The following is a 25,926-nucleotide window of genomic DNA, read 5'->3' as shown; positions in this document are numbered from 1 at the left end:
CTTAGGGAAGTAACTGGTCAGAGCTGTACAAGTGAGGAAGAACGGGTTCATTTTGACAGACCATTTTGTTAGAAACGGGAAAATACAGGAAAATGGAAAGTGAACTGAGATGTATCCATCTCTTCATTGAAATGGAAGGGAAAGATATAATTTACAGACTGGTTAGAGGGTTTTACATTTCTTTTGAAACTGGGAAGTTGCTTGGATCTTGGCCTACTCCCAGACTGGAGGTGTGGAGCAGCTTCCTCAGTCTCCTTCTCCCGGGACACTGCGGTTGCTGCCAGCCGCCCTGCAAACCGAGAGCCCTCCAGGGGGGAAGGGGGTTCCCGGGGCTGGGTTAATAACGAGTTCTGGATCTCCAGCAGGATGGTGCCAAGGGGTTCTGCTTCTCCTTTCGCATGCCTCTTGTGCCAGCCTATCTGCTGAGCTTCCTCTCTGCATGAGGAAGTGATAGTCTGTGATACAGTGTTATCTACAGCCTGAACATCTTCAACTACCATCATCCTTCCTCTCTTGCCCTTAGCTTGTAAGCCTTAGTGACTCAACTGTATGCTGATTTTCCTTTTTGTCTCTCCTGCTTCTACTCCTCCCACCTCACTGTTTTTTGGAGGAGTTACTCCTCTCTAGGCTTGTACCCTTGTATATTAAAGATATATCCTTAATATCCTTAAGGAATTACTTTAACTTGATGCTGGAGCTTATGGTTTAGTGTTTGTCTGTGTTAAAAGTTAAGTGTACATAGTTTTGATACTCCCATCCCTGAAGTTGAAATGAAATGTGATTGTCTCAAACTGTGTGTGCTGAAAGCTTGTCCAGTGGCCATGCCCTGGCAGGTTGGTGGGCCCTCAGTGAGTGCAATAACACAGAGCCATCCCTTGTGACTATAGGTACATTCTGGTGAGGATGAAGAGCGCTGCAGAGACAGGCTACTGCTTCAACATCAGGAGACTGCGGCTGCAGGAAAAACTGGTCCTGCTGAGATACGATCCCATCGGTAAGGGCTCGTGCTTTGTGTGAGCTTCTCTGACTCTGTGGGAGACAAGATTTCAATGCAACAGGATTTTTCCCATCTAAGCAGAATATGTCATAACATGTTTCATACTCAAATGACTGTACAGTTGCTGTTCTTCATGACATTCCAGTGGGAAGTAAATGTTACCCTCATTTTACAGATTGTGGCAGTGAAACAGTAATGACTTGCCTGACACATCAGAGACTTTGATGACAGCCATGCCACATGTCACTGGCGAAGTCGAGTGACACAGGAGTTCTTTCATTCTGTTTCTTTGTGTGGTTTGCTAGACTGTGCTACCTCCAACAAGCAGGCACAAAGTATGCATCAACAGAAGTGTTCTGTTAAGCTGCCGTGGGAGCTCTAGACCAGAAATTTTAACCATCTCTTACAAAATGGACTTTTTCTTCCAAAGAAATAGGCACAGATTCTTCCTATTCCACAAATGATATCACTCTCCAGATGGCAGTTAGTGGATTCTTTTATGTTCCCCTGGTCCTTGCAGATTTTCTCTGTTTAAGAATCTGATTTGTTGGACAGGTTATAGCACCTGCCACACTGTCTTTTGCTCACCCAGCTTTTTGAAATGTGACTAAGGGTTCAAGTTTCTGTTGTTAGCATTAAAAAGCTGAATTTAATATAAAAAGCTTAAACCAAACCATATTAGAAATAACATGGTGTAGCTAATGCAAAAAAGGCTTATTTAAAGTTGTAGAATATAAGAAATGTATTAAGCAGCTCTAAGTAGATAATGGATGGCCAGTTCAATGCTGTGATAATGCATGTGATTCAAGTTTATTTTTTCTTAAAATGTTCTTGTTAGAGGACTACCTTTTCATTCTCAGAGCTAACAGTACAGGAGCTTTGAGAGGTGAGAGACACCACCAGGGAAGCAATATGCAGTTTTCAAAGGTGACAGAGGTTGTGCCTTTCCTTTTGAATTCCACACAGAAGGGCAATCAGAGATCTCTGGCATTATATTCTTGAATAAGAAAAATAAATTATTGCACTGAAACAGTGTGCAGAGTGATCCTCCAGAAGCTTTGCAACTTGTAGGGAAGTGAAGAAAAAGAAGAACTTAGAACATGTAGTAGGTTGCTGAAGAAAGGTTTGATCTTTGTAGCCTGTAGTAGAACACAAGTGAGAAATTGATGTGAGAAAGTGTTGCATGTGTGAAGGGAAGTAAATTTGAGTCTAGATAACAACTCACATCAGGAATATGTTTGGAAGCATTTTCACTTGGCATGTGTTTTCACCTTATGTTTTATACTTCTTAGAAACCTGGGACATCCACAGAATGAAGCATTTTAGTGAAGTAGTGGCAGGATTGCCTAAGTTTCACTACCTCCCAACTGCAGCAACAGAATCTGTACTATCTGCAGGATTTCTTAAAACGAAACTTTTTTGTGGAAGAGGAGATTTTGTTGTGTGGACTGCTCTTGCGTAGCTTTCAAAGGAATTCATATAATGAAACTAACCAAACTGTGGATTTTCAGATGGCATCTTAAAGCTTTGCTCTGCTTTATTTTGTCATTTTTGGTTTTTATTAATGTATTGACTATGCCTAACCTGCCCCTGCAGGTTTTTTTTGCAAACACCTGCATCAGGCGTTGTGGTCACGGCCACTTTGTGCCTCACTGAGAGATCCACAGGACAATTGGCTAAGTTCTCAGTCAGTCTGTGAGGCCAACTGGATCCAGCTCATCATCTGTAGTTGTTTGGGCTCTGGAGTTGAAGAGTAGTAGAAAGCAGGAAGAACCTATTTTTGTCCCTACATTGAACAGCTATGACTCAGAACAGTCACACAGAGCAGCTGTTGAGTGTTTTCAGTCATTTGCATTCTGACACTTATTCTCACAGAGGTAAAGTGGACATCTTAGGAACTAAAAATTACATGTGGTTAAGTGAAAGCACCACGAAACTCCTTCAAGACTTGGTTAACAACAGTGCTGTGCCAGTCAGTTGCTGCACACTCATTTAAGCAGTGAAGGCAGCCAGGAGAAAAGGAACGTGGGCTGGTTGAATTGAATTTTAACACTTCAGGCTTCTTAACGGATTCTTTTTTCTCTTTTTTTTCCCCTATAGCAAAACAACGTGTCCTCTTCACAGAGAAGAGAAAAATCCGTTCTGTGTGAACAATGACTGGACTTGATTTATACACGAGACGAGGATGGTCTGGGGGGAGGATGGGGTGAACACTGATTCAGAAATCCAGCAACATGGGCTGAAAACAGAGGAAATGAACTGGGATCACCGTCTCCTGTGATTTGAAGGCCATTGTGAATAAAACAATGTAGAGAGAGAAAATTCTTAATGTCTGGACATAGATCATCACAGTAACATTTATTTATCTTTTGAGTTATTTTTACAGTGTTCAATTAAAAAAAATTAAATAGCAAATCCCATTGTCTGTGTTTTCTATTGTGAAAGAGGCTGTAATCTTCAAAGGAACTATTGTTTTATAAAGCAATAAAAATTAACATTTTCCACAGCAGGAATTCAATGGCAGGATTGCAAGTTTTTCTAACCTACCAGCCACAGATGCGACAGTAGTGACCACGGGCTGGTGTCATAACTTGGAGGGGTAATGTTGCACCAGCACCTTCTGAGGAAGGAAGGAATGGGAACCTAGATGAGTTTTTGGATAAGCTATTAATATGGTTATAGGCCTTATAATAGGTATTATTTTCAGCCAGGTTAGTAGGACAGATTTTTCATTCTTGGGTTTTTGTCAAACATGAAGAAAACAGCCAAGGTAGTTCTCTGATGTTTTTGTAAGCATTTTTTCCTTGATTAGCTTGCCTGTGTTCAGAGCAATGTGGCCAGAGAAGTTTATCCAAGCCTACCTCAGTAGCAGTGGTGTCCTGTTTGCAGTTGGAGGGACCTTGCTGAGTGTGGGGTGGCACAGAGTGCAGTGCCACACCTGAGGCACGTGGGCACAGGCACACCCAGGCTCCATGTATGGGGCTTTGTGGTGAGCCAAACACTGGCCCTGGAGTTTGAGCACTGAAGTTGCAGTCTCAAAGCTAATGCTCTGCTTCATGTGCTGCCATTTCACATAAGCACTTGTGATAAAATCAAGGGCAAATACTGTCAGGAGCCCATACCCTGCAGGTGTTTGCTGTAAACTTCATGTAGTTCAATAAGGCACACTGTGTGGGATGGCCACAGAGCTGTGTGGGGCCAGAGAGAGCTGCTGTGCTGTGTTTGAGAGACCCACCACCCACACCCCCATCTACTGCTGTGCAACAGGAACACACAGGATTCCTGAAATGAGAAGCAAAGAGACTCTGCTGGCCTTTCCAGTCAGCAGAGGAGAACCTCAGTGCAGTCAGGAGAATAATGCTGTTTGGTATGAGATAAAATCAGTACAGTGAGCTAGACAATCAATTAGAAAAGGTCCTGAGGCAAGTCCTTCCTGTAAGGATATGAAGATTGTGTCCCCGGTGCCTGGACGCTCACTGATGCGACGCAGTTGGACTTCCTGATCATTTCCTCCATGGATAACTTGGGATAGTAGGCCAGGTAGAAGGCCAGTGCTCCCACAAAACTGTCTCCAGCACCCTAGAATAAAACAACAAACAAGCTGAAGTGTATTTGCACAGGGAAACAATTCAGATGCCTTTACCGGAAAGACACAAGCTGTAGCACTGATTGCAGGGGTCAGGAAATTGTTCAGGGGTTGAATTCAATACGCTTTTCTATGCCTAGAAAATTTTGCAAAGTTAAACTAATGCCACAATACTCTCCTTGTGCCCAGCTGCTGAGTCAAGGTGAGCACTCTAATATGGCTTAAAACTTAAAGAAAAAGCAAACCAAGTGTGCCACAGTTCAGCAAGATGTTGTTATGAACACTGCTTTTGAAACTTCCTGTTGCTGGAGTGTCTGATTTTGATTTCTCAACCTTGATATTTCATTAAAGCTATTTTTCTCTTATTTAACTTCCGTTTTTCATAAAGGTCAGTGGTAAAAGGGGCAGTGAAAAGGGGGAGGAAAAACAAGCTATGTGGTTTGTGTAAATTCCTAGTTGCAGGGCGATATGTTTTGACACTTCCAGAACAGCTGTTGTTTGTTAAAAAGATCCCACTGTCATTAAAAACTAGCATTGTATCTGTCACATAAATCACTTTTATTCCTGGGGCAAGCTTTGCCACCTGTGCTGAGTTTGACCATGGAGGATGACGACAGTGACATTCACTGGGAGCTCTGGCAGCCATGGCCCCCTTGAGCTACCCATCATTCCCAATCCATGCCTGAGTGCCCCATGGGAGCCCTGGGGAGGCTTGGACTACATCTGTCCCACATGGGCACCAGCCACACCCCAGCTTGCCCTGACCCTTTTGCCCAGATACTGCTGGCTGTGCTCTGGTCAGCAGGCAGTGACAGCTCTTTGCCTCCCAAGCACTTCTTAACAATAACTGTTGTTTAGCTGTTCACTGCTATGAAGTGTCCCCAGCAACTGGCAAAATTTAACTTGATTGATGGTCATGTTTAACTTGATTTGCTCATTTCAGTCCTCAGTGTTCTTTCCCTCTCCTGCCCCCTAAAACTGTCTTGATTCTAAGGCCAGACTGATATCAGTTCTAGTGGCTACCATAAAACTGGTCCTAAGGTCCCTTTTTTTAAATCATACTTTTATACCAGTGAAGGCATTAAACTAGACACACTAGTATTATCTCATTTCATTCCAGATCCAGCATATGGATGAGGGATTTTGCCTCTGTAGTTGTAATAAATAGGCCCCAAGAGTCATGCAGCAATAGCAAAGGGCCTAGAAAAACTGTCAAAACAGCTCAGCAAAATTTCTAATGGAAGTTAAGACTAGGAAGTAATATTCCAATTTTGAATACTAGTGTTGAATTCCAGTTTTGAATACTAGTGTCTTTTACTTGCCTTGAAATCAGCTGCATATAAAATCATTCCAGCAAAACAATGCCACTTCCACAGAAATTTGTTTCCAATGTTGCAAGCAGCTGACAGGGCAGAGCAGTGTGGGCACTGCAAGGGACCCTAACAGGGGGGAGCACAGGACAGGGGCCCTTCCCCACACTTGGCCTCTCCTTGCCCAGCCCTGGCACAGTGGCTGTTTGCATTGGTGTTTCCAGAGAGAAAACTCCCTGCTTAACTCCTGCCTGGCCTGGAGCTTGAATGCTGTCTTCTGTCAGGATACAATGGAGAGCATGGCCTGGCAAATGACAAGTTAATAAGCAAAGCTGCACCCCTGCATGCAGCTGTAGCAGCACCTGTTTCAACAGTTCTGTATTCCTGAACATACCAGGGGCAGGTGAAGGTTTTTATCAATTTCTGTCGGGCCTTTGTCTCCCCTCTGGTTTCCGGAGTGTTCCCACAATGGCAGGTGGAGCAGGAGCAGGTGACTGCTAGTTAAGCATTGCCAGTGTCTTTTGTCTGATGCATAATACAAAAATCTCCATCCCACCTCAGAGTTTGTAATCTAATCACTGCATGATTAATTATTAAAGCTATTTTGTGGTGCTGTTGTTGGAGACAGGAGTAGGATTTCAGCATGCAGATCTGTTCTGCTGTAGCTCTAGCAGGAAGAACATTTTTTACAGTGATCACTGGGAAATGGAAGTAGCCAAATATTTTAATGAGTAATACTCAGAATATCTGGTGTCAAATGGCATCAACTGTTACCTGGCAGCAGCATGGAGCAGAATAGTGTCTTTTTGGTTTTTTTCTTTAATAATTGCTGCACTGTTGGCTACAGGGACAAAAACACACTGACCACGCAGGTCACGCAGGTCTTAGTCTGTGTGCCAGGGAGATGGAGTGTAAGTTCTCCCTGCAATGTTACTGTGGCTCTCTGCTCAAGGGTGATGCTCTGAGGTTGTGAGATGGCTGGGGATCTCCCTTTTAGCCTGGCTGAACAATGATAAATGGCTCTGAAAGCAGAAAAGGGAGAGAACAGCAGATTCCTATCCAGATTAGAAAAAAGCCCCCCTAGCATTTTTTTGCAAGAGAAAAGATTACAGGGTGATTGGAGAATTATAGAAGGATTTGGTGCCAGTAAACTTTTTCTGAAATCCTCACTTCCCATGCATAGACTGAAGCAGTCAGTATCTGCAAAGCCCAGCTATCACAGACCCAAAGGGTATCATAAATTCAGTTGCTGGTAAGTGAATGTTTTGTCAGGGGGGTGTTTTCAGCAGAGGAGCTGCTGCACTGACAACAGCGTCACGCATCACACTGATTATGTAGATCCCCTGCTCAGCCTTGCTTCTGGTCTGTGCAGACATGACTGGTCAAACATGACTCAAGGAGCAATAGCACAACTGGTTCAGCTGCAAGGTTAACTGCAATAAGAACTATTTTTGGCTTACAGAAACAGACCTTCCTTCTTTGGTACTGTGGATTAAACTACATTGGGTTTGGTAGATTCTGAAATGGTTTGCACAGAGCACTAGAAGGAACAGGCTCAGAGTAAAATCAAGATTACACAAACACTGGAATAACAAATAGTAGACTTATATTTCAGCTATTTCAAACCCCGCTCTAAGAAAAAGAATTCAAACCTACTTCACAAAAAAAATTTATTTGAAAATGATCACTTAGGTGCATTGAGAGTGCCCACTGACAAAATATAAATACAGAGTATGTAATATTTTACATTCTTCAGCATTTGTCTTCCGGGAATTCTAATACACTGCAGACTTTGAGATAATCCTCATATCCTTGAGTGCCTGGAGACAATTCATTCCATAATTATGAAAGTATAATGTATTTAACCTTCCTTTAAAGCAGGAGATGCTAGTTTGTTTGAAATAAAATAACGAATTGGATTTTAAAATTGTCTGATATGCTGTGGCTCATTCTTAAATACAAATGTCATGGTTTTGACTAGTTTTTATGGGTTTGAAGCAGTTTTGAAAACCTATTTATATTCTGTGCCACTAGTCTGTAAGGTCCTTGTTTTCCTGTGTGTCTGGAAAAGGGCATTTTTGTTTCTTACAATCCAGCACTGATTGAGACTGTGTGCCTCTAGAGAAGAGAAGACCCATGAAAACACTTCTATTTATACCTTAGCTTTTGTTAGTCCTGATTTGTCAGAAGCTGGTTCACAACTTTAGTATAACTATTTTTATATGATGCTGCCCCGAGAAGCTTTTTAAGGAAACTGCTTTGTAAGTGGAAACTATATTGTTCAACAGCCTTTCCAGCATGTAAAGCCTTTTCCAATCCATCATGCACAGGCTATTAGGATGCATTTCACTTACACAATAAGATGACTTGCTCACCAAAAAAATTTGGAGGCCAAGAGGCCAAAAGCTGCAGTTCACAGAGAGGCCGCAGTTGCACTGCCTTGTTCCAGGGAAATCTTTTGCTCAGCCTTTGCCCTCCCAGCCTGTCCTCCTGGGCAAGAGCAACAGCAGCTATGGAAAAACATGAGAGGGCTCCGGCTCCTGAAACCTGATGCTGTTAGTGAAGCTCAGAAAACTTTTCTCAGGTGATTTTTAAGTTACAGTCCTTGTGCAGTCTGGCTATTAACATGCATTCATTCCATTAAATACATTCTAAGAGCATGTTACCAAGGCCCAAAGAAACATCTGAAAAGGATGTTGTACAGCAGTACAAGAGAAATGTTTTGCCTGTAATGATGAATTCTTCATGTAGTGAATAAATCAAACATCAATCCAAAAGCTGTCAAAAAGTGCCTCATGATGTGGAACCAGTAACATTGCTCACAGTGATGCTTACAGCCTCCAAGGAGCATTCACAGAAGTGCGCAAATAAACGGAGCCTGAGGATTATGCTGATTTAGTGCAGCCTACATCCATGGCAATGCAGAGATGCCCAACTCTGTCAAAGGAACTGGGCCTTGGAGAATTCCTGCTGTATTTATAGCTCTCCACAACTGTGTGATGCTGGATTATGCTGAGGATGTTATCGCTCTGTCACATCTGCTCAACATTCCCTGCTGTACCTCTGCCTACTCTGTACCCAAACTGCAAATTAGCCCTATGAAACACAAAAATAGCTGTCAGCAAAGGCACTCACTATCCATTATCCATTGCTCACAAGTGGGAAAAGCCTATGTCTCCCTACAAGAATCCCTGGGCTGTGCTTTGGTGAAAGGTAACTAGTGGAACTGGAGAAACATTTGCAGCCTTTGAATATATCCAGATAGTCTTGTGCCATTTGGGCCTGTGTCTCATCTGAGGGATAATTTCAGCTGAAATGCTCAGGGAATTAAATACCCTTTGATGACAGTGTGTGGTGGGGTGAGCCTGCATGGATATCAGGTGCCCACGAAAGCTACTCTGCCACTCCCCTGTTCAGGTGAACAAGGGAGAGAAAACAGAACAAAAGGCATGTGGATTGGAATAAGGGCAGGCAGCAATCACCACCACATCATCAAAAGAGACCTGACTTAGGGAAATTACCTTATTACTAATCAGATCTGAGCAGAATAATGAGAAATAAAAGCAAATTTAAAATACCTTCCCCCATCCTCTATTCTTCCCAAGTTTAATTTCACTTCCATTTTCTCTACCTCCACCTCACACAGCAGCACAGGATTGGAGAAGATGGGGATTGTGGCCAGTTCACCACATGTTTTCTCTGCTGCTCCTTCCTCCTCAGGGGAAAGATTCCTCACACTCTTCCCCTGCTCCTGCATGGGGTTCCTGCCACAGGAGACAGTCCTCCATGGGATTCTCCATGGAGCATGAGTCCTTCCCACAGGCTACAGCTCTTCACAAACTGCTCCAGAGTGGGTCCCTTCCCCATGGTTCAGTCCTTTGGGAACAGGCTGCTCCAGTGTGGGTCTCTCATGGGATCACAAGTTCTGTCAGCAAATCTGTTACAGCATGGCCTCCTCCCTCCACAGGCCCTGCCAGGACCCTGCTCCAGCACAGGCCTCCCATGGGGTCACAGCCTCCTTTGGGCATCCAGCTGCTCTGCTGTGGGGCTGCTGCACAGGCTGCAGGTGGATCTCTGCATCCCCAGGGACCTCCATGGGCTGCGGGGGCACAGCTGCTCCACCATGGTCTGCACCAGGGGCTGCAGGGGAGCCTCAGCTCCAGAGCCTGGAGCATCTCTGCCCCTCCTTCTGCACTGACCTTGGTGTCTGCACCATTGCTTCTGCCACATCTTCTCTCCTGCTCTCCAGTTGTTGTTGCACAGCACTATTTTACCCCATCTTAAGGGGTAAAACTACATTATCCCAGAGGCACTACCACCTTCACTGAAGGGCTCAGCCTTGGACAGTGCTGGGTCCCTCTTGGATCACTGGCTCTGTCAGACATGGGGGAAGCCATTCTTGTAGTCCCCACTACCAAAACCTTGCCACGAAAATCCCACTCACAGTGGCTGGATAAGTTATGCAGCTTTTGGATTTTTATGATTTCCTTCTTCCTGAAAGAACCCATGTTTAAACTCTATTTGATGGAGAATGATTTATTTCTGGAAATGTTCCTGGCTGTTTTGTTTGGTTTTTTTTTCTTTTTTTTTTACTTCTGCATTTATTTGCCTGTGGAATACTTTTAAAAATTATTTTCTGGGAGGTTAAAGGTTAATGTTTTCCTCCCCACATATTTCCTCATGTTTCACTAGAAAGATATTTTGGCAGTTTAAATCAAGACAATCTTTAAATTAAACTAACTCCACTATCTTGAAACTCTCCTGAAATTAAACTGATTTGACTATCTTCAAGCTGTTTCCTAAAATCAAGGCCTAACAAGGATGATTACTCCCACAGTGTCTGGGGTTGCTAATCCTGTGTGGAAGCATTGCTGTCTTTGTAGGGCACCCTGCAGATACTGGTGTGCCTCTGCACAGCTGTGCTTAAAGGAGACCTATTGTTACAAACCCCTAAAACATGAAATATTTGAAAATTACTAAGGAATTTTCCACTAACACAGTTATTCCTGTATCTTTGCATGGAATTTTGAGCCAAAACAATGGGGGAGGAAGACCTTAACTGGGAACTACCAAATTTAGCAGTAAGAACCAAATGAACTTGAATCAAATAGCAGGGCTTGCCTGGCTAGGTGTAAGTTAGGCTCTTGGTACTGACTAGATAGCACTGCAAAGCTACTTGGGTTGAAAATATAGGAGAAGAACAAGAAAAAGCACACTGTGCCCCAGAGCTTTAGGGTTTGGATCTCCAACTCTATTACTTAATCTGTCCTCTGGTAACTGAGTGTTTCTGCAGTCTTGTCACAAAGAAAGAGTAGATGTTACCCTAAGCCAAAGGAAAATATATAGAGAGAATCATAGTATTGGTGCTTGTCTCTTCCTTTCTTCTTCCCCTCTGCCTTGCCCACAAACCCCCCCAATGCTGTCTGATGTGGTTTGCACACTCCAGGCAAAGTCATGGGGAACTGCTAAGATGCTGCCCCACCGTAGCTCCTTCCTCCCAGCCATGTGCAGAATGGCTGAGCTCAGCCAGTGTTTAACAACGGCAGGAGGTGTAAGCTAACACATTTTAATTTGCATTCCCTGTAGGTTGACAGTGCACTCTTAATTCCAGTGATTCAGACTGCAGTTTCATAATAGGCTTAAGCCAATCCATGGTTATGCTACTGCTGAAAGGCTCAGTCCCCACTCATGTTTTTATCCCTGTTTCATGTTCCCACGCCCTCCCCTACATCAGATTTAGCACTTGTGTGGCCAAGCAGTGAGGCAGATCAGTTCTGTGATCCTTCTGACGACTGGGCTGGCCAACACTGAGCAAGAAACAATGGTTTCCACCCAGATCAGCAAGTTGCTGTATTACCACATGATAGCTGGTCCACAGCAAACGAGAAAGAGGTTAGAAACACTCCTTTCAGCATGATCTTGGATCAGCTTGAGCCAACTGTGAAACCTCACCCTCAGTCAACACCGGGCAATTCATTAACTCAGTTGTGTATCCAAGCCTTAATACTCTGGCTCCTTGTTCACACAGGAAAAGCTGCCTGTTCCACTCTTCCCCCCATACCCTGTGGGCTGGCTCTGGAGGAATGAGGGAATGATCACGCTTCCTTTCTGCCTCTTTACCAGACTCTGTTCTGGGAAGCTGTGGGAAGGAGCAATCCCTGACTTTCTTGCATTTATGTTGTGAGGTCCTTGCACAGCCTTGAACGGGGCAATTTTCTTGCTCACTTACTCAAGTTGAACAAGGCCATCATATCATCTGGTCCTTCACATGTCCTGAGAACTTAAAAGGTAACCAAACCACACCCAGTGTAGACTATCAGTTGGGAAACATCAAAACCAAAGCATACCACACAATGCTTCACATCAGCCATCAGGAATTTTTACCCACTTCCTGACAGATTTCCTGATGGGTCATTAACAGTGATTAATCAGCCTGACCGTTAACCCCCTGCATTCCTGAGAGATTAATCTCAATACAAGGCCTCCTGCAAGCAATTTCTTTCCTTTCTGAAACATCCTACTACATTAAGTTATGCACTGTTTCTAAAAAGATCAGTGACAAGCATTACAGATGCATGAATTCCCCTGAAATGCTTGGTTTGTGGTGAATGTTGGAAATAAAACATACAATGTTCACAACTCTGCAATTTTTAATTTGTATGTCATCTAAAAAGCACAGATGAAAGCGTCTGCTTTACATTTCAAAGCCCATATACAGCATCAACTTTGAAGGCAGGTAATAGTGCTCTCATTTCACATGATGGGAAATTAACCCAACTTAAGATCAAGGATGTTAAGAACACCCACTTTGAGACATCTGTGGGCTGAATCCAAAGCTCCAGATCTTTTATGGGCTAACAGGAATCACATGAGCTACCCATCCTTTGAAAGTGAGGCACAGCTTGGGAACCCTAAAACTGAGATATGCAAAATAATTAAGTAGACCTCCACAGCTCTTCTGGACTCTCAATCAGGATCAGAACAGAGGAGCTCCCATCTCAGTGTTTACAAGAAAAATACTGCAAGGTGTCTGTGAGGTGATGGCTTTCTCTTAGTGCACACTGAAGTCTGGGAAAGATCGCAGGAGAGCCACATTGCCCTGGATAATAATATTCCAGTATGCTGCTCAGCACTGGGGAACAAAGTGTGTAGTAGACGGTTAGTCTAACCCCAGAAAGCCAACAAAGTGTTCACTCATAGGGAGCACTCTGTTTTCTGAATCATCGAAACAATTCAGTGTGATGATGCTCATATAAACTCCTTTCAACTCCAGATAGCATTTATGAGAAGTGACAAATTTATTTCTTTCTTACACAATGGAGTAAGAGCAACGGAAGCAGGAACTCCATAGACCACTGTGAAAACAAGGGATCCATGTTGCTGAACCTGTCAGATTCCTGTCAATCAAACAATTCACCAGTACCCTGATTCCTACACTACCAGGGCAACAGATATTTTGGCATGGAATTTTTCAATTTGGGATACACTTCTGTGTAAATCTTCTGTTTAAGATTGAATTCACTTTTGCCTTCATTATCTGTTTCTTCCCTGGTTCCACATTTGAGCTTTGATCTGTGACCTCCTTTCATTTGGTCTGGAAGTTTATCCCTCACATAGAAACTCAGAAACAGCAGAAAAAACCCTCCACACATTTTTTCCCCCTGCAGTGCATATGTATGATATATAAAATGCAGTACTGGAAAATCCTCATAACATTTCATCTGAACACAAAACTCTCCAGTGGCACTCTTGCGAAGTTATAAACCACAATGTGTCAACAACAGGGAAGCACGCAGACATCACCACTAATAGACAGAAGATGGACTTTCAGTTGCACATGCTACGGGAGCTGTATCCACCTCTCCCAAAATTTGAACTTGCACAGAACCAAGAGTCGTGGTTGAGGCCTGGTGCTAAATATAGCAGCTCCTCAGAAGGTTGATTTGTACTTCTCAAACTGGTTTATCAAGCCTCAACAACACGCAGCTACTCTCGTACTCTAATCAAAAGCTTCACTTATCTCATTTCCTTGAGCAGTACTTCACTCCTTTCATTATTCATGTCACACTTGTGCCAAATTGTGCTTTCGTCCCAACAAAGCTCATGCTTCTGTGTTAATTCACAAATATCATTTAATGATGAAATAAAACTACAGCCAAAGCTCTGCCCAAAATACATCACGGTATTTTGATAGTACACTGGAAATTCTGGCAGTAGGTTTCCCTCCCCAACCAGGAGACAACTGTCCAGATTATCACTAACTGTGCCACCCAGTGTCACATATGGGGCTGACATGGCTTCAGGACCCCATAATCTAACAGTTAAGTAAGAAGAAGGGAGTATATGTGCTGGACAATTTTACTAGCCAGATGTGTATTTTTTCTCTCAGCCTGAAAATGCCAAAGGACTCTTAGTGATCCCATCTAATCAGACGAGAAGCACTCAGAATGACACAACTGCCATCTCGCCTGGAATTGATCAAAAAAACATTCTTTTTTTTGCACGAAAGCTCCATATGCTCGAGTGCCTCTTTCAAAACCACAGCATCTAGCCTTTGTTGGCTGGCCACTGCTTCTGCCTACCTCTGAACTACACATCCTGGAAGGGAAGAAAAACCACCAAACTTCAGGAGGTTTTTTGTCTGAGCTCTCCCCAGCTTTGTCCCCTTGCCAGCTCCCTGCATTCTTTTCCAACTGAGTTTGTGTAATCGTTTCGATGACTACCCGAGCTGGATCTCCTCTCCTGAATTTCAGTTAGATGTGACTTACAAGCCAGAACTGCTGTTCTGCTCAACAGTACTGCTCTCTGCTACCCACTCATTCTCTTGCCGTTAATCTGTGGGGCAGGAGTGCAGAAAACGGGGCTCCCACACCTCACTCACAGTCTTCAGCAGTAGGTGACCACCAAAGTACTGCTTCTGACAGAAAGGCATTCTCTGTGAGATTCCCTGTAAAATAGATCTTTCCAAGCAATACACTGCCTGCTTAATGATTTCAGTAACAAAATCACAGGTACCAGCAATGAGGCACAAGCTTCCAGAGAATTTCCTCACCTTTTCCTCATATTTCTGTTTCTCTTTGTGCTTTGAAATGAATTTAAAAAATATTCCTTATAGACATTTGGGCAGCTGACAAACATCACGGTTAGAATTTGGGAATCTGCTTTTCTACAGACTTTCTCTAGAATAACTAGGTTTATGTCTGTATGTCTACCTTTGAACATACAGACATTAAAAAAAACCCTGAGAAAAGTGGCAAAATAAGTGCACTCAACTGTAAACTTGCTATTAAAGACATTCCTATAGGTTACTGCTATAAATCACCAAAACTTACAGTTTTAGTTTCCTTCAATTTTTCTAATGAAAGTTGTAAAATATATTCTGTCTGTGGGACAGGCTATTAAAGATTAACTCTTTTATTCTTGATAAGAAATACAACTTCTGGCATTTTCTGCGGTTACAATTTGCAAAAGCAAGAAGCCTGATTTCCCCACTATTCTCATTTCTCTGTTCTTCTTCTCTTGAAAACCCAATTATGCAATATCACCAATCTAACTCAAACCCTTCTGGTTTCTGTCGTGACAAAAATTACTTGGCATTGAAAACTCTGTTGGGTGAAATAATGAAATCTGATATTGTTCAATATCATCATTACTGTGATTGGCATTTCAGGGCAACTATTCTGGCAAGGGGTTCCAGAGCCATGTTTGACTTCCCTCTCACCACACCCAGAACTGATGTGAAGAAATTGAGAAGAGTAAGTTATGTTCCACAATGGCCTGGATGATACTTGGTTCTGCAGAGAACAGTTTTAAAGAAGAAAGGGAGGCATATAGCATTTGTTAGCTAACCATGAAGAGGAAAAAAATGGTGAGGGGTTTGGCTAGGAATATGCTGCACTATTACACAGCGGATTGCATTTGCAACTTCCTACAGCTCAGGCCAGAAAAAGATACTTGGGAAGGTGACGCTCTGGATGTGCCAGAAGTGCCAGCTTCCACCAGCTATTTTTAACTGCAGGAATTGCATTAGAAAGGATGACTGCACACAGTTGGTCTTCCTTCCTCTTCATCCTTTCTGCAACTCAGATATGCCAGATATCCTATCTACCATTACAAGTGGCACTACTTGTGTGCACTGGTAGTCCAGGATCTGCTCCAGCACAGGGTGAGCTACATAACAGGACTGAGCATCTTCTTGGAGGGGACCCTGAGCTGGACTCATCATAAAGTCAAGAGGAGGAGAGCAAATCAAAATAGGGATGCAGCCTGTTTTGCTGTAACGATTTTGACTTGTGCTGCATTCCATGGTTAGCCCGAGAGAAGCAATAAAAGTAATTTCCTGCTCTGCTCTCCTGCATAATTTATACCATTATTTTATTTACTAAAGCATCCCAGAAGTGAGATGGCACAAAGATATTTCTGAACTCAGCCTCTCTAGACCTCATCCGAATGTGTTCTCAGGTGCAGATGCTGGATGTGGTACCATTCCCATGTTTTCTCACAGAGAAAACACTCGAGTTGCTACACATACACTGCCAGCATCCCTAGCTTTCTATGTCCAGTACAGTAATCAACTGGGTTAATTTCCAAACTGGAATGTTTCTCAGTATGCCAGTAGTGGAGCCACAGCACCTGCTCTCATAGCATACTTCCATAAACTCCCTACAGCCTCTTCAAGAAGCATCCAATGCAAAGCAACTCTGCATTGCTATGTTCTTTTTGTGGATATTTACAATGATGTCCAGTTCTAAAAATGAGACAGCTGACAGCCTGACAAAAATTTTCCTCTACTCCTATTTTTTTTAGGATGAGCACAGAGAACAAGTCATGGTTAAACAAGGGAAACAGGTTCACTTGCCACTGAAGAGCCACTGTCTGCATGTTTTGTTCCCTGTCTACAGAACAGCATTCTGAATAGTACTTTCCTTATGCTGTAAACAATGTAAGGTGCTTAGCAACTTTTTGTGTATGTATATGTGTATATGGAATAAAGCTGTAGGACACAATGGGACACAATGCCATGACTTCTAATGATCATGTGTAGCAAAACCAAACAACTCTTGGTATCACTAAAGTACTTTTACTGAGTTTTTTGTTGCCTGGCACACTACAATCTTAGAAGGGGCTTAAAAACTAAATATTGGCTTTAATCTTCTTTTTATAATATGTCTTCATTAAGTACCCCTTGTAATTTAATGCAATTTGTGGCAAATGCTAATACTGCTTTGGGCCCACTTCTCCCTGTCAGCTGTATCTCTGTTAAATTATGCATTTCCATCTGGAAAGAAACTGTACAGGACTGTAGGCTCTCTTCCACTTAGAGTCAGGAATGGAAAGGGATTTAATTAGATGCTCCGTGGTTGAGAAAAGGACTAGAGCAAAGCCTGGGTGGTCCATGGAATCTTCCACTGGGAAACAAGACTGCAAATTGTTCTGTACAAGCCTGCTTCTGTTTGCTCATTTTGTTTACATTGTTTGTTCTTACAGATTAAAATAGACAGTTACTAGGCAGATAAACAGTGTTTCCTTCCACGACAATGTTGTCCAGAAGTTAAGAGATCAGCATGGGACAATATATGCCTGTGCTTCATTTTTGGCTGCACCACTCCAACTCCCTATATAACTTGGAGCAGAACAATTCTAGCCTGTGCTTCAGTGCACCCCGTCACCAACATTTTTTTCCCACTTTTCCCATTTATACAAGGGGGATAATACAGCTTTCTGCTTTCCAAGGGGAAAGAGGGTGCACCCAGCTTGCTCCACATTTTCTCAGTTGACTGCCAATGCAGAGGGATGCCACTCTTGCAATCCCTCTTGTCACTGGATACCTGTGTTCCCTTGGGCCACTGACCAAGCCTTAAGAGACTGAAGTGTCTTTAGAAGGCCTGAATCAGAAGCAGAAACTCACGAGGAACTAAGCAAGTCCCATCTAGACTTTATTGTGAGTCAGCTCACACACAGTCATTTCAGTCATGTGCCCTTTCACAGTTCAGCTGAACTTCAAACATAATAGATGGAGCTTTATTTAGGCTTACAGTGCTGATCACTGATTGGAGTGCCTGGCAGATTAACTTATTCCTCATGTTTTTTCTGTTCCAAGATTCAATGGATTCCATATTTGTAAAAAAGTCAAGGCAGAAGGCTAAGTCAGAGAGTGGGCTATGACTGGAACTGAACTTATTTAATAACCTATTTGGGTTGCATGTTAAAGAAAGGAAGCTATTATGCTCTCGTTTTGTGGGATGTTAATGGGAACTCTGAGCATAATTACTCTGTGTTGGTGTATCTGAATAAACTCCACTGATAAATAAGATGTTTGCCCAGCAGTAACTTCTCTCTCCTTGAAAAGGAGAGGGAAGATGGGAAAAAGCAAAAAAAAAGAAGAACTGAAAATGAAAAAGGAGAAAAAAAAGAGAAAAAAAAGAGAAAAAAACCAGAAAAAAGAGAAAAGAAAATAAAAAAGAAGAAAAAGGTAAAGGAAAAGGAAAAAAGGAAAAGAAAAAGAAAAAGAAAAAGAAAAAGAAAAAGAAAAAGAAAAAGAAAAAGAAAAAGAAAAAGAAAAAGGAGAGAAAAAGAAAAAAAAAAAGAGAAGAAGAAAAGATACTTTTCAGGGTTAAGTAAATAAAGAAAACAGAAAACCACAAAGGCTTACTCCTTGCTACATCCTTGGGTAGGAAAAGGTTAAACAGTCAACATTTTTCTTTTCTTAGCAAGTTAGAGAACTGTACATCAGACACATTGTCTGCCAAATGCTTCATTTACTACCAGCTGCATTTTTACTTTGTTGAGAGATAACTGAAATAAAATCACTGTTCTTTGTGCAAACGGCATACTAAATAATGCACGGCTACAAGATTATTAAATAGCAAAGGCATTTGATAATATTAGAGGCAACCACAAGTCCCACTTCTGCTGATGCACAGAATTTTGAGTAATTAGTCATTGCACAGAGTGTTGTATTTATATCCCCTTGAGCCTCAGACGTTAGGCCACAAAGTCAGGAGACAAAGAATTGCTGTTATTAGGAGGACTGTTTTGGATTTATTTATATTCTAAGGCTTTATTTCAGTGTCCACTTCACTCCTCTGGCTCAGGCTTCCTCCAAACCAGAAGATACAGCTAAGTCAGAGAATTTTAGTGTAAACCATATTTTTGCAGACAAGACCTCTCAACTTCAAGCAGAAGCACTTCAATGAGTTTGCAAAGCCCCCAAAGAAGCACAACTGGCCTGAGGTTATATGAAAAGCCTGGGAAAAAGGCCTCCCAGGTTCTGTTCTGATCTCTAACAGACTTCTCATGGCTTATATGCAACACATTAATAGCAGCTCCAATTTATGGACAGATAAATTGGGATACAAAGAAGACACGTAACCCTTCCAAGGATTTACAGCAAGTCTTTTGCAGAGCCCTGGAACTCTTAATCAGTCCTTTGTTAAAATTGCTAAACCACACTGCCTTCTTTAGACCACAATTGCTGCACAGGCCTGAATACTGTGACATATCTAAAATTATACAGCTATACACTTATATGAGGCTTTATTAAAATAAAGGTTGTGTAATATCTTCAGAGTTCAATACAAAGCTGCCCAGTGAGCAATTTACTGTTTAAAGACAGCCTTCATAATTCTCTCTCCTAACAGAAGAGACAGATCTAATAAATTGTATTAAGAAATCTGAGGGAAACAACAGGATTTGAACAGAAAACATCTGATGACAATTCATACTGTAGCAATGAGCTTTTCTTTTGCAGAACTGACATGAAAAAATAATGGTAACATTTTTGATTATGACAAATAGTATGTATCATATCTCTGAGAATATTGCACAGAAAAGGACTATATAAAATAAATCATATGCTCATGTCAAATTTCAGGCAGAGTAGATTAAATGTTGAATGTTATCCTTTCCCCTAAATGACTTTCATGTTTACAAGCATGGCACTTCAACCTGTGAGCTTCTCTTAGGCTGTGCAATCTCTGTATACAAAAAGCACAACCAGACAGGGAAAATGCTGGTAATATAAGAAATTACATGGTGAATTTAATGGTTGTGCTTAGAAATACTGCTAAGTTAAACATTCTAGCTTCTCCATTATATTTAAAAGAGGGACTGTTGATTTGCTGTGATTACTAGGGGCACTGTTGTGAGAAGTGATTCCAAATTTTCATTTAAATATTGTGTGCTCAAGTGCATCCATTTGCCTTTCAAGAAAATACATCTATGCCTAAGCCAGAGATGCAGATGCCTGGTCTCCTGGCTGTGAGTGTGCTAATGCTGAACTTCTTGCACACAACAGTGGTATGTGTAAACCTAGAGGTCAACTGATGAGGAGATCTTAAATAGATCAACCATATTATGCATTTAGAAGACCAGATGAGTCAAAAATTACAAAGTCACCCTAACTGGTGCAAGTATATGTTCACCATCTTGATCCAAGTTGGGTTCTGGTGCAAACTGGAAGTTCTAAAAACTAACTCTAGATGACCTCCTCCCCAAAGTGACCTTCCTGCTGTAACCTGGAAATGGGGGGCCAACAGAAGGGCAGCCCCAGCTTACTCAGAGAGCCCCCCATTTTCCACTAATGCTGCTACACAGGAGAGATTCTGCCAGTGCCAGCTCTCCAATTTGAGTCATGCACCCTGGACAGGACACCCCACCTCCAAATGCAAGGAGAAACCACAGAACCACAGAGCAAAGCCCAGAACCAGAGGGGACATTCCAGCCTGCCTTTGCCACTGCCCCACCAGACTGCCCCACCTCCAGAGGAGCCTGGCATGGCTCTGAAGGCCAGATCCTGAGTAACCTGGAGCTCCAGACAACCTGAATGCCCCTCTGAAGTCCACCTGCACATCCTGAGCCTCAGGCAGGCCTCTGGCAGTACCTCAAGGACTTGACTTGGCTCCCAGCTGTCACTTGAAGTGCTCAGCTCCATACTATCCCATAGTGCTTTTTTCAAAATGGAAGGGAACTAATCTCACCGCTGGCCATATTCCAGCTTTGAGTAATTACATTCTTCTGACAAATTTTCCTTGGCAGTTTCAATAGAATATAATTAGTAAATGTAAATAGATGTAAATAGTGCTGTAAATTACACTTTGTGTGATTGTCAGAAGCAGAGGGGAGAGCAAGGGTGAAGGGGCAAAAAGAGCAGAGCTTCATTCTCCAGTATGGATGATGTTGTGGCCTTCTATCTCAACAGCCCACATATGTCTCTGCCAAGATGGCTTGTTCAGGGCTACTGCAGCAGCAGATGCCAAAATCCAGGATCATCGTGTGGTTCATCACACAGATCATCCCCTTCACCTCAAGTACAGTTCTGCCATGATGGAGTTTGGTCATGTCCCACAGCTGTCTGTGAGCAGCTGCCACGCTCCGCCTCAGCTGTGCTCCAGCTTCAGCAGCAGGCAAACTGCTTCACACACTCACAACTGCAAAATGTGTGTGTATGATATTATTGTTTTCTGTGGAATGCTTATCAGATTTGTGAATGATCTGTGAAACCTTCTGCTACCAACAGAAGAAGTGTCATATAAATGGAATTATATAATTATCCTTCACAGCTATTTTAATGTAGCTTCATGTACTAGTTTCACCTAGAGTGGAAATAGCTTCTTCCAAAAATAAAGTAAATGCATATATTCAACTTAATATAGTCAAGTAAATTTAAAAGCAACTATTTAAAGTAATGAAACTAGAATATAATGTATAGCTATATTAGTACTTTATTATGTGTCAAATGTCTCATGTACGTCAACTGTTTCAAATACAAATTGATACAGCTGGTGGGCTTAATCAGATCTTTCTGTCACAGAGAAAATTCGAGGATGATTTTTTAATAATTCACTTATTTTTCTGTTTATCCAAAATTTTCATACAGAAAGTAGATAGCAGGAACTAGTAAATTGAAGGCAAAGTTAATTTTCTTAACAAAAGCTTATTGCACTATTTAGCTATAACAGGAGAAACAGATGTTTCAGCTTTACAATGCCATGTCTTGCAAAACTTCCCTCTGAACGACTATTCGTGCTCTACATGTTTTGGACTGTGTATGGAGAGCTCTGCTAACAGTCATGAGAAGCATTGCATACATTACTAAAGCCCACACTAAGATAATTAGTCCTAAAAAAAAAAGAATCAACAAGCCTTTTTTCCCTCTTTATAGTATTGATTTAGTGTGGGTGAAAAACGCCAGATTTTCAATCTTGAAGATTCATGTTCCACCACAGAGTGGGAGATGGAGCCAGCTTTTCCCAGTGTTCTGCCAATAAACACTCAGATCAACCACCTCAAGGGTAGGGATGAAGAGCCAGGCTCTACAGCCTATCAACCCTTAGTGTCTCTGATGAACCTGTGAACATGTAGAATGGGGAGCACACCAACTGAGACAAGGAACTCAAATTCTTAATCATGTGGCTGTACCTACCCAAGTATTTTGTTGTTCAAAAATTCCTAAAATTGCTGTGCAGAACAGAAATTACCAGGGGTCAGTACTGAAGTTGCAGGGCTGCAGAGAGGACTCTGAGCAGTGGTAGCAGCCATGGAAATTTCTACAGTGAAAGGGGACTTTGAAGCTAATTTTGCATCTTGCATGTGTATCTCCTAAATGGCAAACTGTTTTTTAATAAGGACTCTGTAGCCTTTTGCAAATTCTGTGTTAGGGTACATGTGCCATTTAACTCTTTGTCTGGCAGTCACTTCACCTTCTGCAGATCTAAACAGTATCAATACAGATACAGGCACAAAACCCCAGATGATTGTGCCCAGTCCCTCGAGATGCTGAAGTCAGAGCAGTTTAAAGTAGCAACTTTTTTTAGTATCATATGGCAGGCTAAGAGCATACACATGAACTCTGAAAACCCTGTGGCTACTTGGTAAGCCACCTTACAAGTTTGATCCTTTCCCTGGGGAAGGATCTACTGTGGACATGCCTTGAAGAAAGTAACATGTCCTACTGGAATGTTTAATGCTTATTTTAATAACAGAGCAATCCAGGTTAGTTGAGGATTGCATTATTTTGCTTAGTGTTTGTGAGGGTTGCTTTAAAACCACTTGCTTTCAGGCAAAGTGATAATCAGACTAAGCACTGTAAGACTTTTATAATGGAAGGCCAACACATATTTTTTCATTCAGGCTGCAAGAATAAACCAAGCACAGCTGTTTTACTGAAAACAACCCACTGGTATTTAAGTAGATTAACAAAATTAACTGTGAAAATCCTCTGCTATGTGCAAGCCAATAACCTGTTGGCCACAAGGAGGCAGGGCAATGATTTAGTAAATTAAAGGGAACTGTTTTTATTTAAAATAAAATGATTCTGTTTTTAAAAAGAGGCACATTACATTGGTTTAGACATGAAACTCTGAACTGCTAGGCAAGATAAAAAGCATTTTTCATCTACAGTGTGTGGTTTCAGTATTGCTGTTTTATTCCAAGAGCAGCAATTCTTTATCTTTAAGATATCAAACAATAGCTGATCTGGAAGCAATTTTCTTCTTTTGAAGAAGCAGATCACACATATTTCTTCAACATTACTTCTGTGGGATAGAGAAGAAGCTCTAACAGTAAGCTTTGATAGCAGCAGTGGATTTACCAACCCAGAGCAAGAAGCTGTACTGCCAGGTTCACAAGGTGTTGCTCCCAAGCTAATAAACCCTGCTTCTGGACAGCTTTGGAAGCTCTGCCTTTCACTTCCTTAGCATTTCCAATTCTGGGCTAAAAGCAAACAGAGGCAGTTTGGCATCTGCAGTGCCCTACCAAGAACCCTATGCATGAACCAAGAACCTTAGTGATGTCTCCTTCCCCCAGCTAGAAATTTAAGACATTCCAAAACCAGTACAAACCCAGGGTCAAACTTCTAAGTGACAACGCGGCAAAAGAGGAAAATAAAGCCATAGTGTCTCTATTTCAGAGTTATGCAGAAAAAGATTATATTGACCAATGAAACAATGCTTTCCACAGTATCAGAATATCACAATCCAAACCTATAAGTGATCTTCTGATTGAGATAAAGTGACTTTATTCTTAGCTCTGCTACTGCATGTTACTGACCTAGGTAATCTCAGCTCCCTCTGCCTCTGTTTCCTCATCAAAGCAGTTGCCTTTCCTCTTTGTGAATCAGTATGAGGTCCATGGATAAAAAACATGCTACAAGAACTAGTTGTTATTAATGCAATTCAGATATGGAACATACCAGATGGTAAAATCTCCAGGATTTTAATGAACTATTGTAACAGAACATATGTAATATGACGTTATTATAACAGGCATTTAAATGTATAGTCAGTACATATAACGTGACCTGCTCTGCTCTCAGTAACTCCACTGGAATTATTTTGGATTTATGTCAGATAATACTAGGAACACAAAATAGCCCCATATGTGCAATGTGGTAAGGTTTTCATAGCAATGATATCTTAACTATTGCCTGTCCTGTTTTTTCTCTTTTGCTGGGGGTATTGTATTTGTGGTTTCAACAGAGCATGTTTTCTGCACTCAGGTCTGAGCAGAAAGCAAAGAAGTATCCTAATGTCAAAGGTTAAAATGCACCAGACCAAGTATCCCTTACCTAGCATTATAAAACAGTCATCATGAAACAGCATGAACTTGTGGGTTTTTCCACTATATTCTGTAAAAATTATATCTTTAACCACCTTATGCTAGATTTGGTAAGTAATTCAAGCTTTGTCAGAAGAATCAAACATTCAGTTTCAGACTGTGAGTAGTATCTCCATTATCTCACAGTGTTTGAGTTCTAGACAAGATGAAATTAAATGAAAGGGCAAAGGTGAAAAACAAGACTGCAGCTCAATCCAGTGGCATCACATACTACAGTCAGAGACAGGTACTTCAGTAAAGGAGGAACATGAGGACACCTTTAGTATAATAGCTCTAAGTCATCTACAATACAGACTATAAAACTCAGGTGAATTGATATTTAATATATGAGACACTGTAAGCAGGATACCAATTTCACATCATAAATTAGCCTTTGTGCTAGTGCCCAAAGATTTGGCTGATTACTCACTGCTTTCCCCTAGTGCTTAAGCAGTCTTTTCCAAAGCAAGACAGTTAAACCACAAAAACGTACCGTAGTGTCCACAGCCCTGACCTTCCCAGCAGGAACGTGCTTTGGAATGCCTTCGTCTCCTGATATCATCATGCAGCCTTCTGCTCCAAGAGTAACAATTACGAGCTTACACCCTCTTCCTAACAGCATGCGTCCCACCTTTTCCGCATCTTCAAGGTTGCCAACTGGGATGCCCGTTAAAATTTCTGCCTGGAAAACAACCCACGCAAATGAAAATCATAATCTGACAGCATTCATTTTTGGACAACTGTTGCATTTGAAAACAGTATTTAGTATCTTTTAAAAATGTGTATTGTAGGATGATCATGAAACCACTTCCTACGCTGATCTTCGGCTGTGTCTTGCTCCTTGCTTGAAATCAGTGTGGTACTTCAGTCACAGCAGACTAACAGAGAGCAGCCTAGGCACAGAGACACAGGAGGTGTGGGTTCTGTTCCAGCTTCTACAACTTACCTGCTATACAACTCTTAGTAAAATCACATTTCTCCCACATGCCTCTGTTTATTCATCCGTGAAATAGACACAGTGACACAGTCTTGGCAAAAGCATTTTGTGGTTTAATGTGAAAAAATGCTGCAAGTCAACTTGGTCACTATTCCTGAGGGAAATTTATCACTAAGTGAGGAACTTTTAAAATACTTTTTTAAATTTTCAGTGTTCAGCTAACTAAAGGGACATCACAAGGGAAAATCACTGTCATGAAAAAAAAAAACTGCTCAACTTTGACCACTCTGTTCAGTTTAATTATTAAGTTTATATATTTTTGGATGAGAATAGCTAAAATTTATCTGAAGCCACCTTTGGACAAAGACCCATTAAAAATTATTATATATTTGTGTTGCAGCCATATCCATATGTCAACTGTGCTGGCTCTGTACAAATGCAGTTAAACTCTTCTAACTGATGGTGAGCTTAAGTAAACTTCACCCAGCTGGGCCTTAAAATT

The 25,926-nt window shown here is 41.7% G+C and overlaps 2 protein-coding genes across 3 annotated transcripts in view; one reads left to right on the top strand and one right to left on the bottom strand.

Annotated features, from left to right (window-relative positions):
• The first annotated feature begins 770 nt into the window (after positions 1-770).
• MRPL33 (mitochondrial ribosomal protein L33) lies at positions 771-3,412 on the top strand. The gene is made up of 3 exons (XM_054280500.1): positions 771-793; positions 888-994; positions 3,098-3,412. The coding sequence occupies exons 1-3, from the start codon at positions 771-773 to the stop codon at positions 3,145-3,147; spliced, it is 180 nt and encodes a 59-aa protein (XP_054136475.1). The 3' UTR covers positions 3,148-3,412.
• Positions 3,320-25,926, bottom strand: part of RBKS (ribokinase) — a 72,868-nt gene continuing 50,261 nt past the window's right edge. For both annotated transcript variants that reach the window (XM_054279126.1, XM_054279125.1), the window contains exons 7-8: positions 24,981-25,169; positions 3,320-4,576 (exon numbers count right to left, since the gene is read on the bottom strand). In XM_054279126.1, coding sequence (XP_054135101.1) covers positions 4,403-4,576; positions 24,981-25,169 — 363 coding nt within the window. In that variant the 3' untranslated portion in view covers positions 3,320-4,402. The remainder of the gene's footprint in view (positions 4,577-24,980; positions 25,170-25,926) is intronic.

This window comes from Melozone crissalis, unplaced genomic scaffold, assembly GCF_028551555.1.
Source record: "Melozone crissalis strain CALT ecotype California unplaced genomic scaffold, PUWL_Pcris_2 ptg000027l_1, whole genome shotgun sequence".
NCBI lineage: Eukaryota > Metazoa > Chordata > Aves > Passeriformes > Passerellidae > Melozone > Melozone crissalis.
The sequence above is the reverse complement of the archived record's forward strand: the minus strand, read 5'-3'. Positions and strand labels throughout refer to the sequence as shown.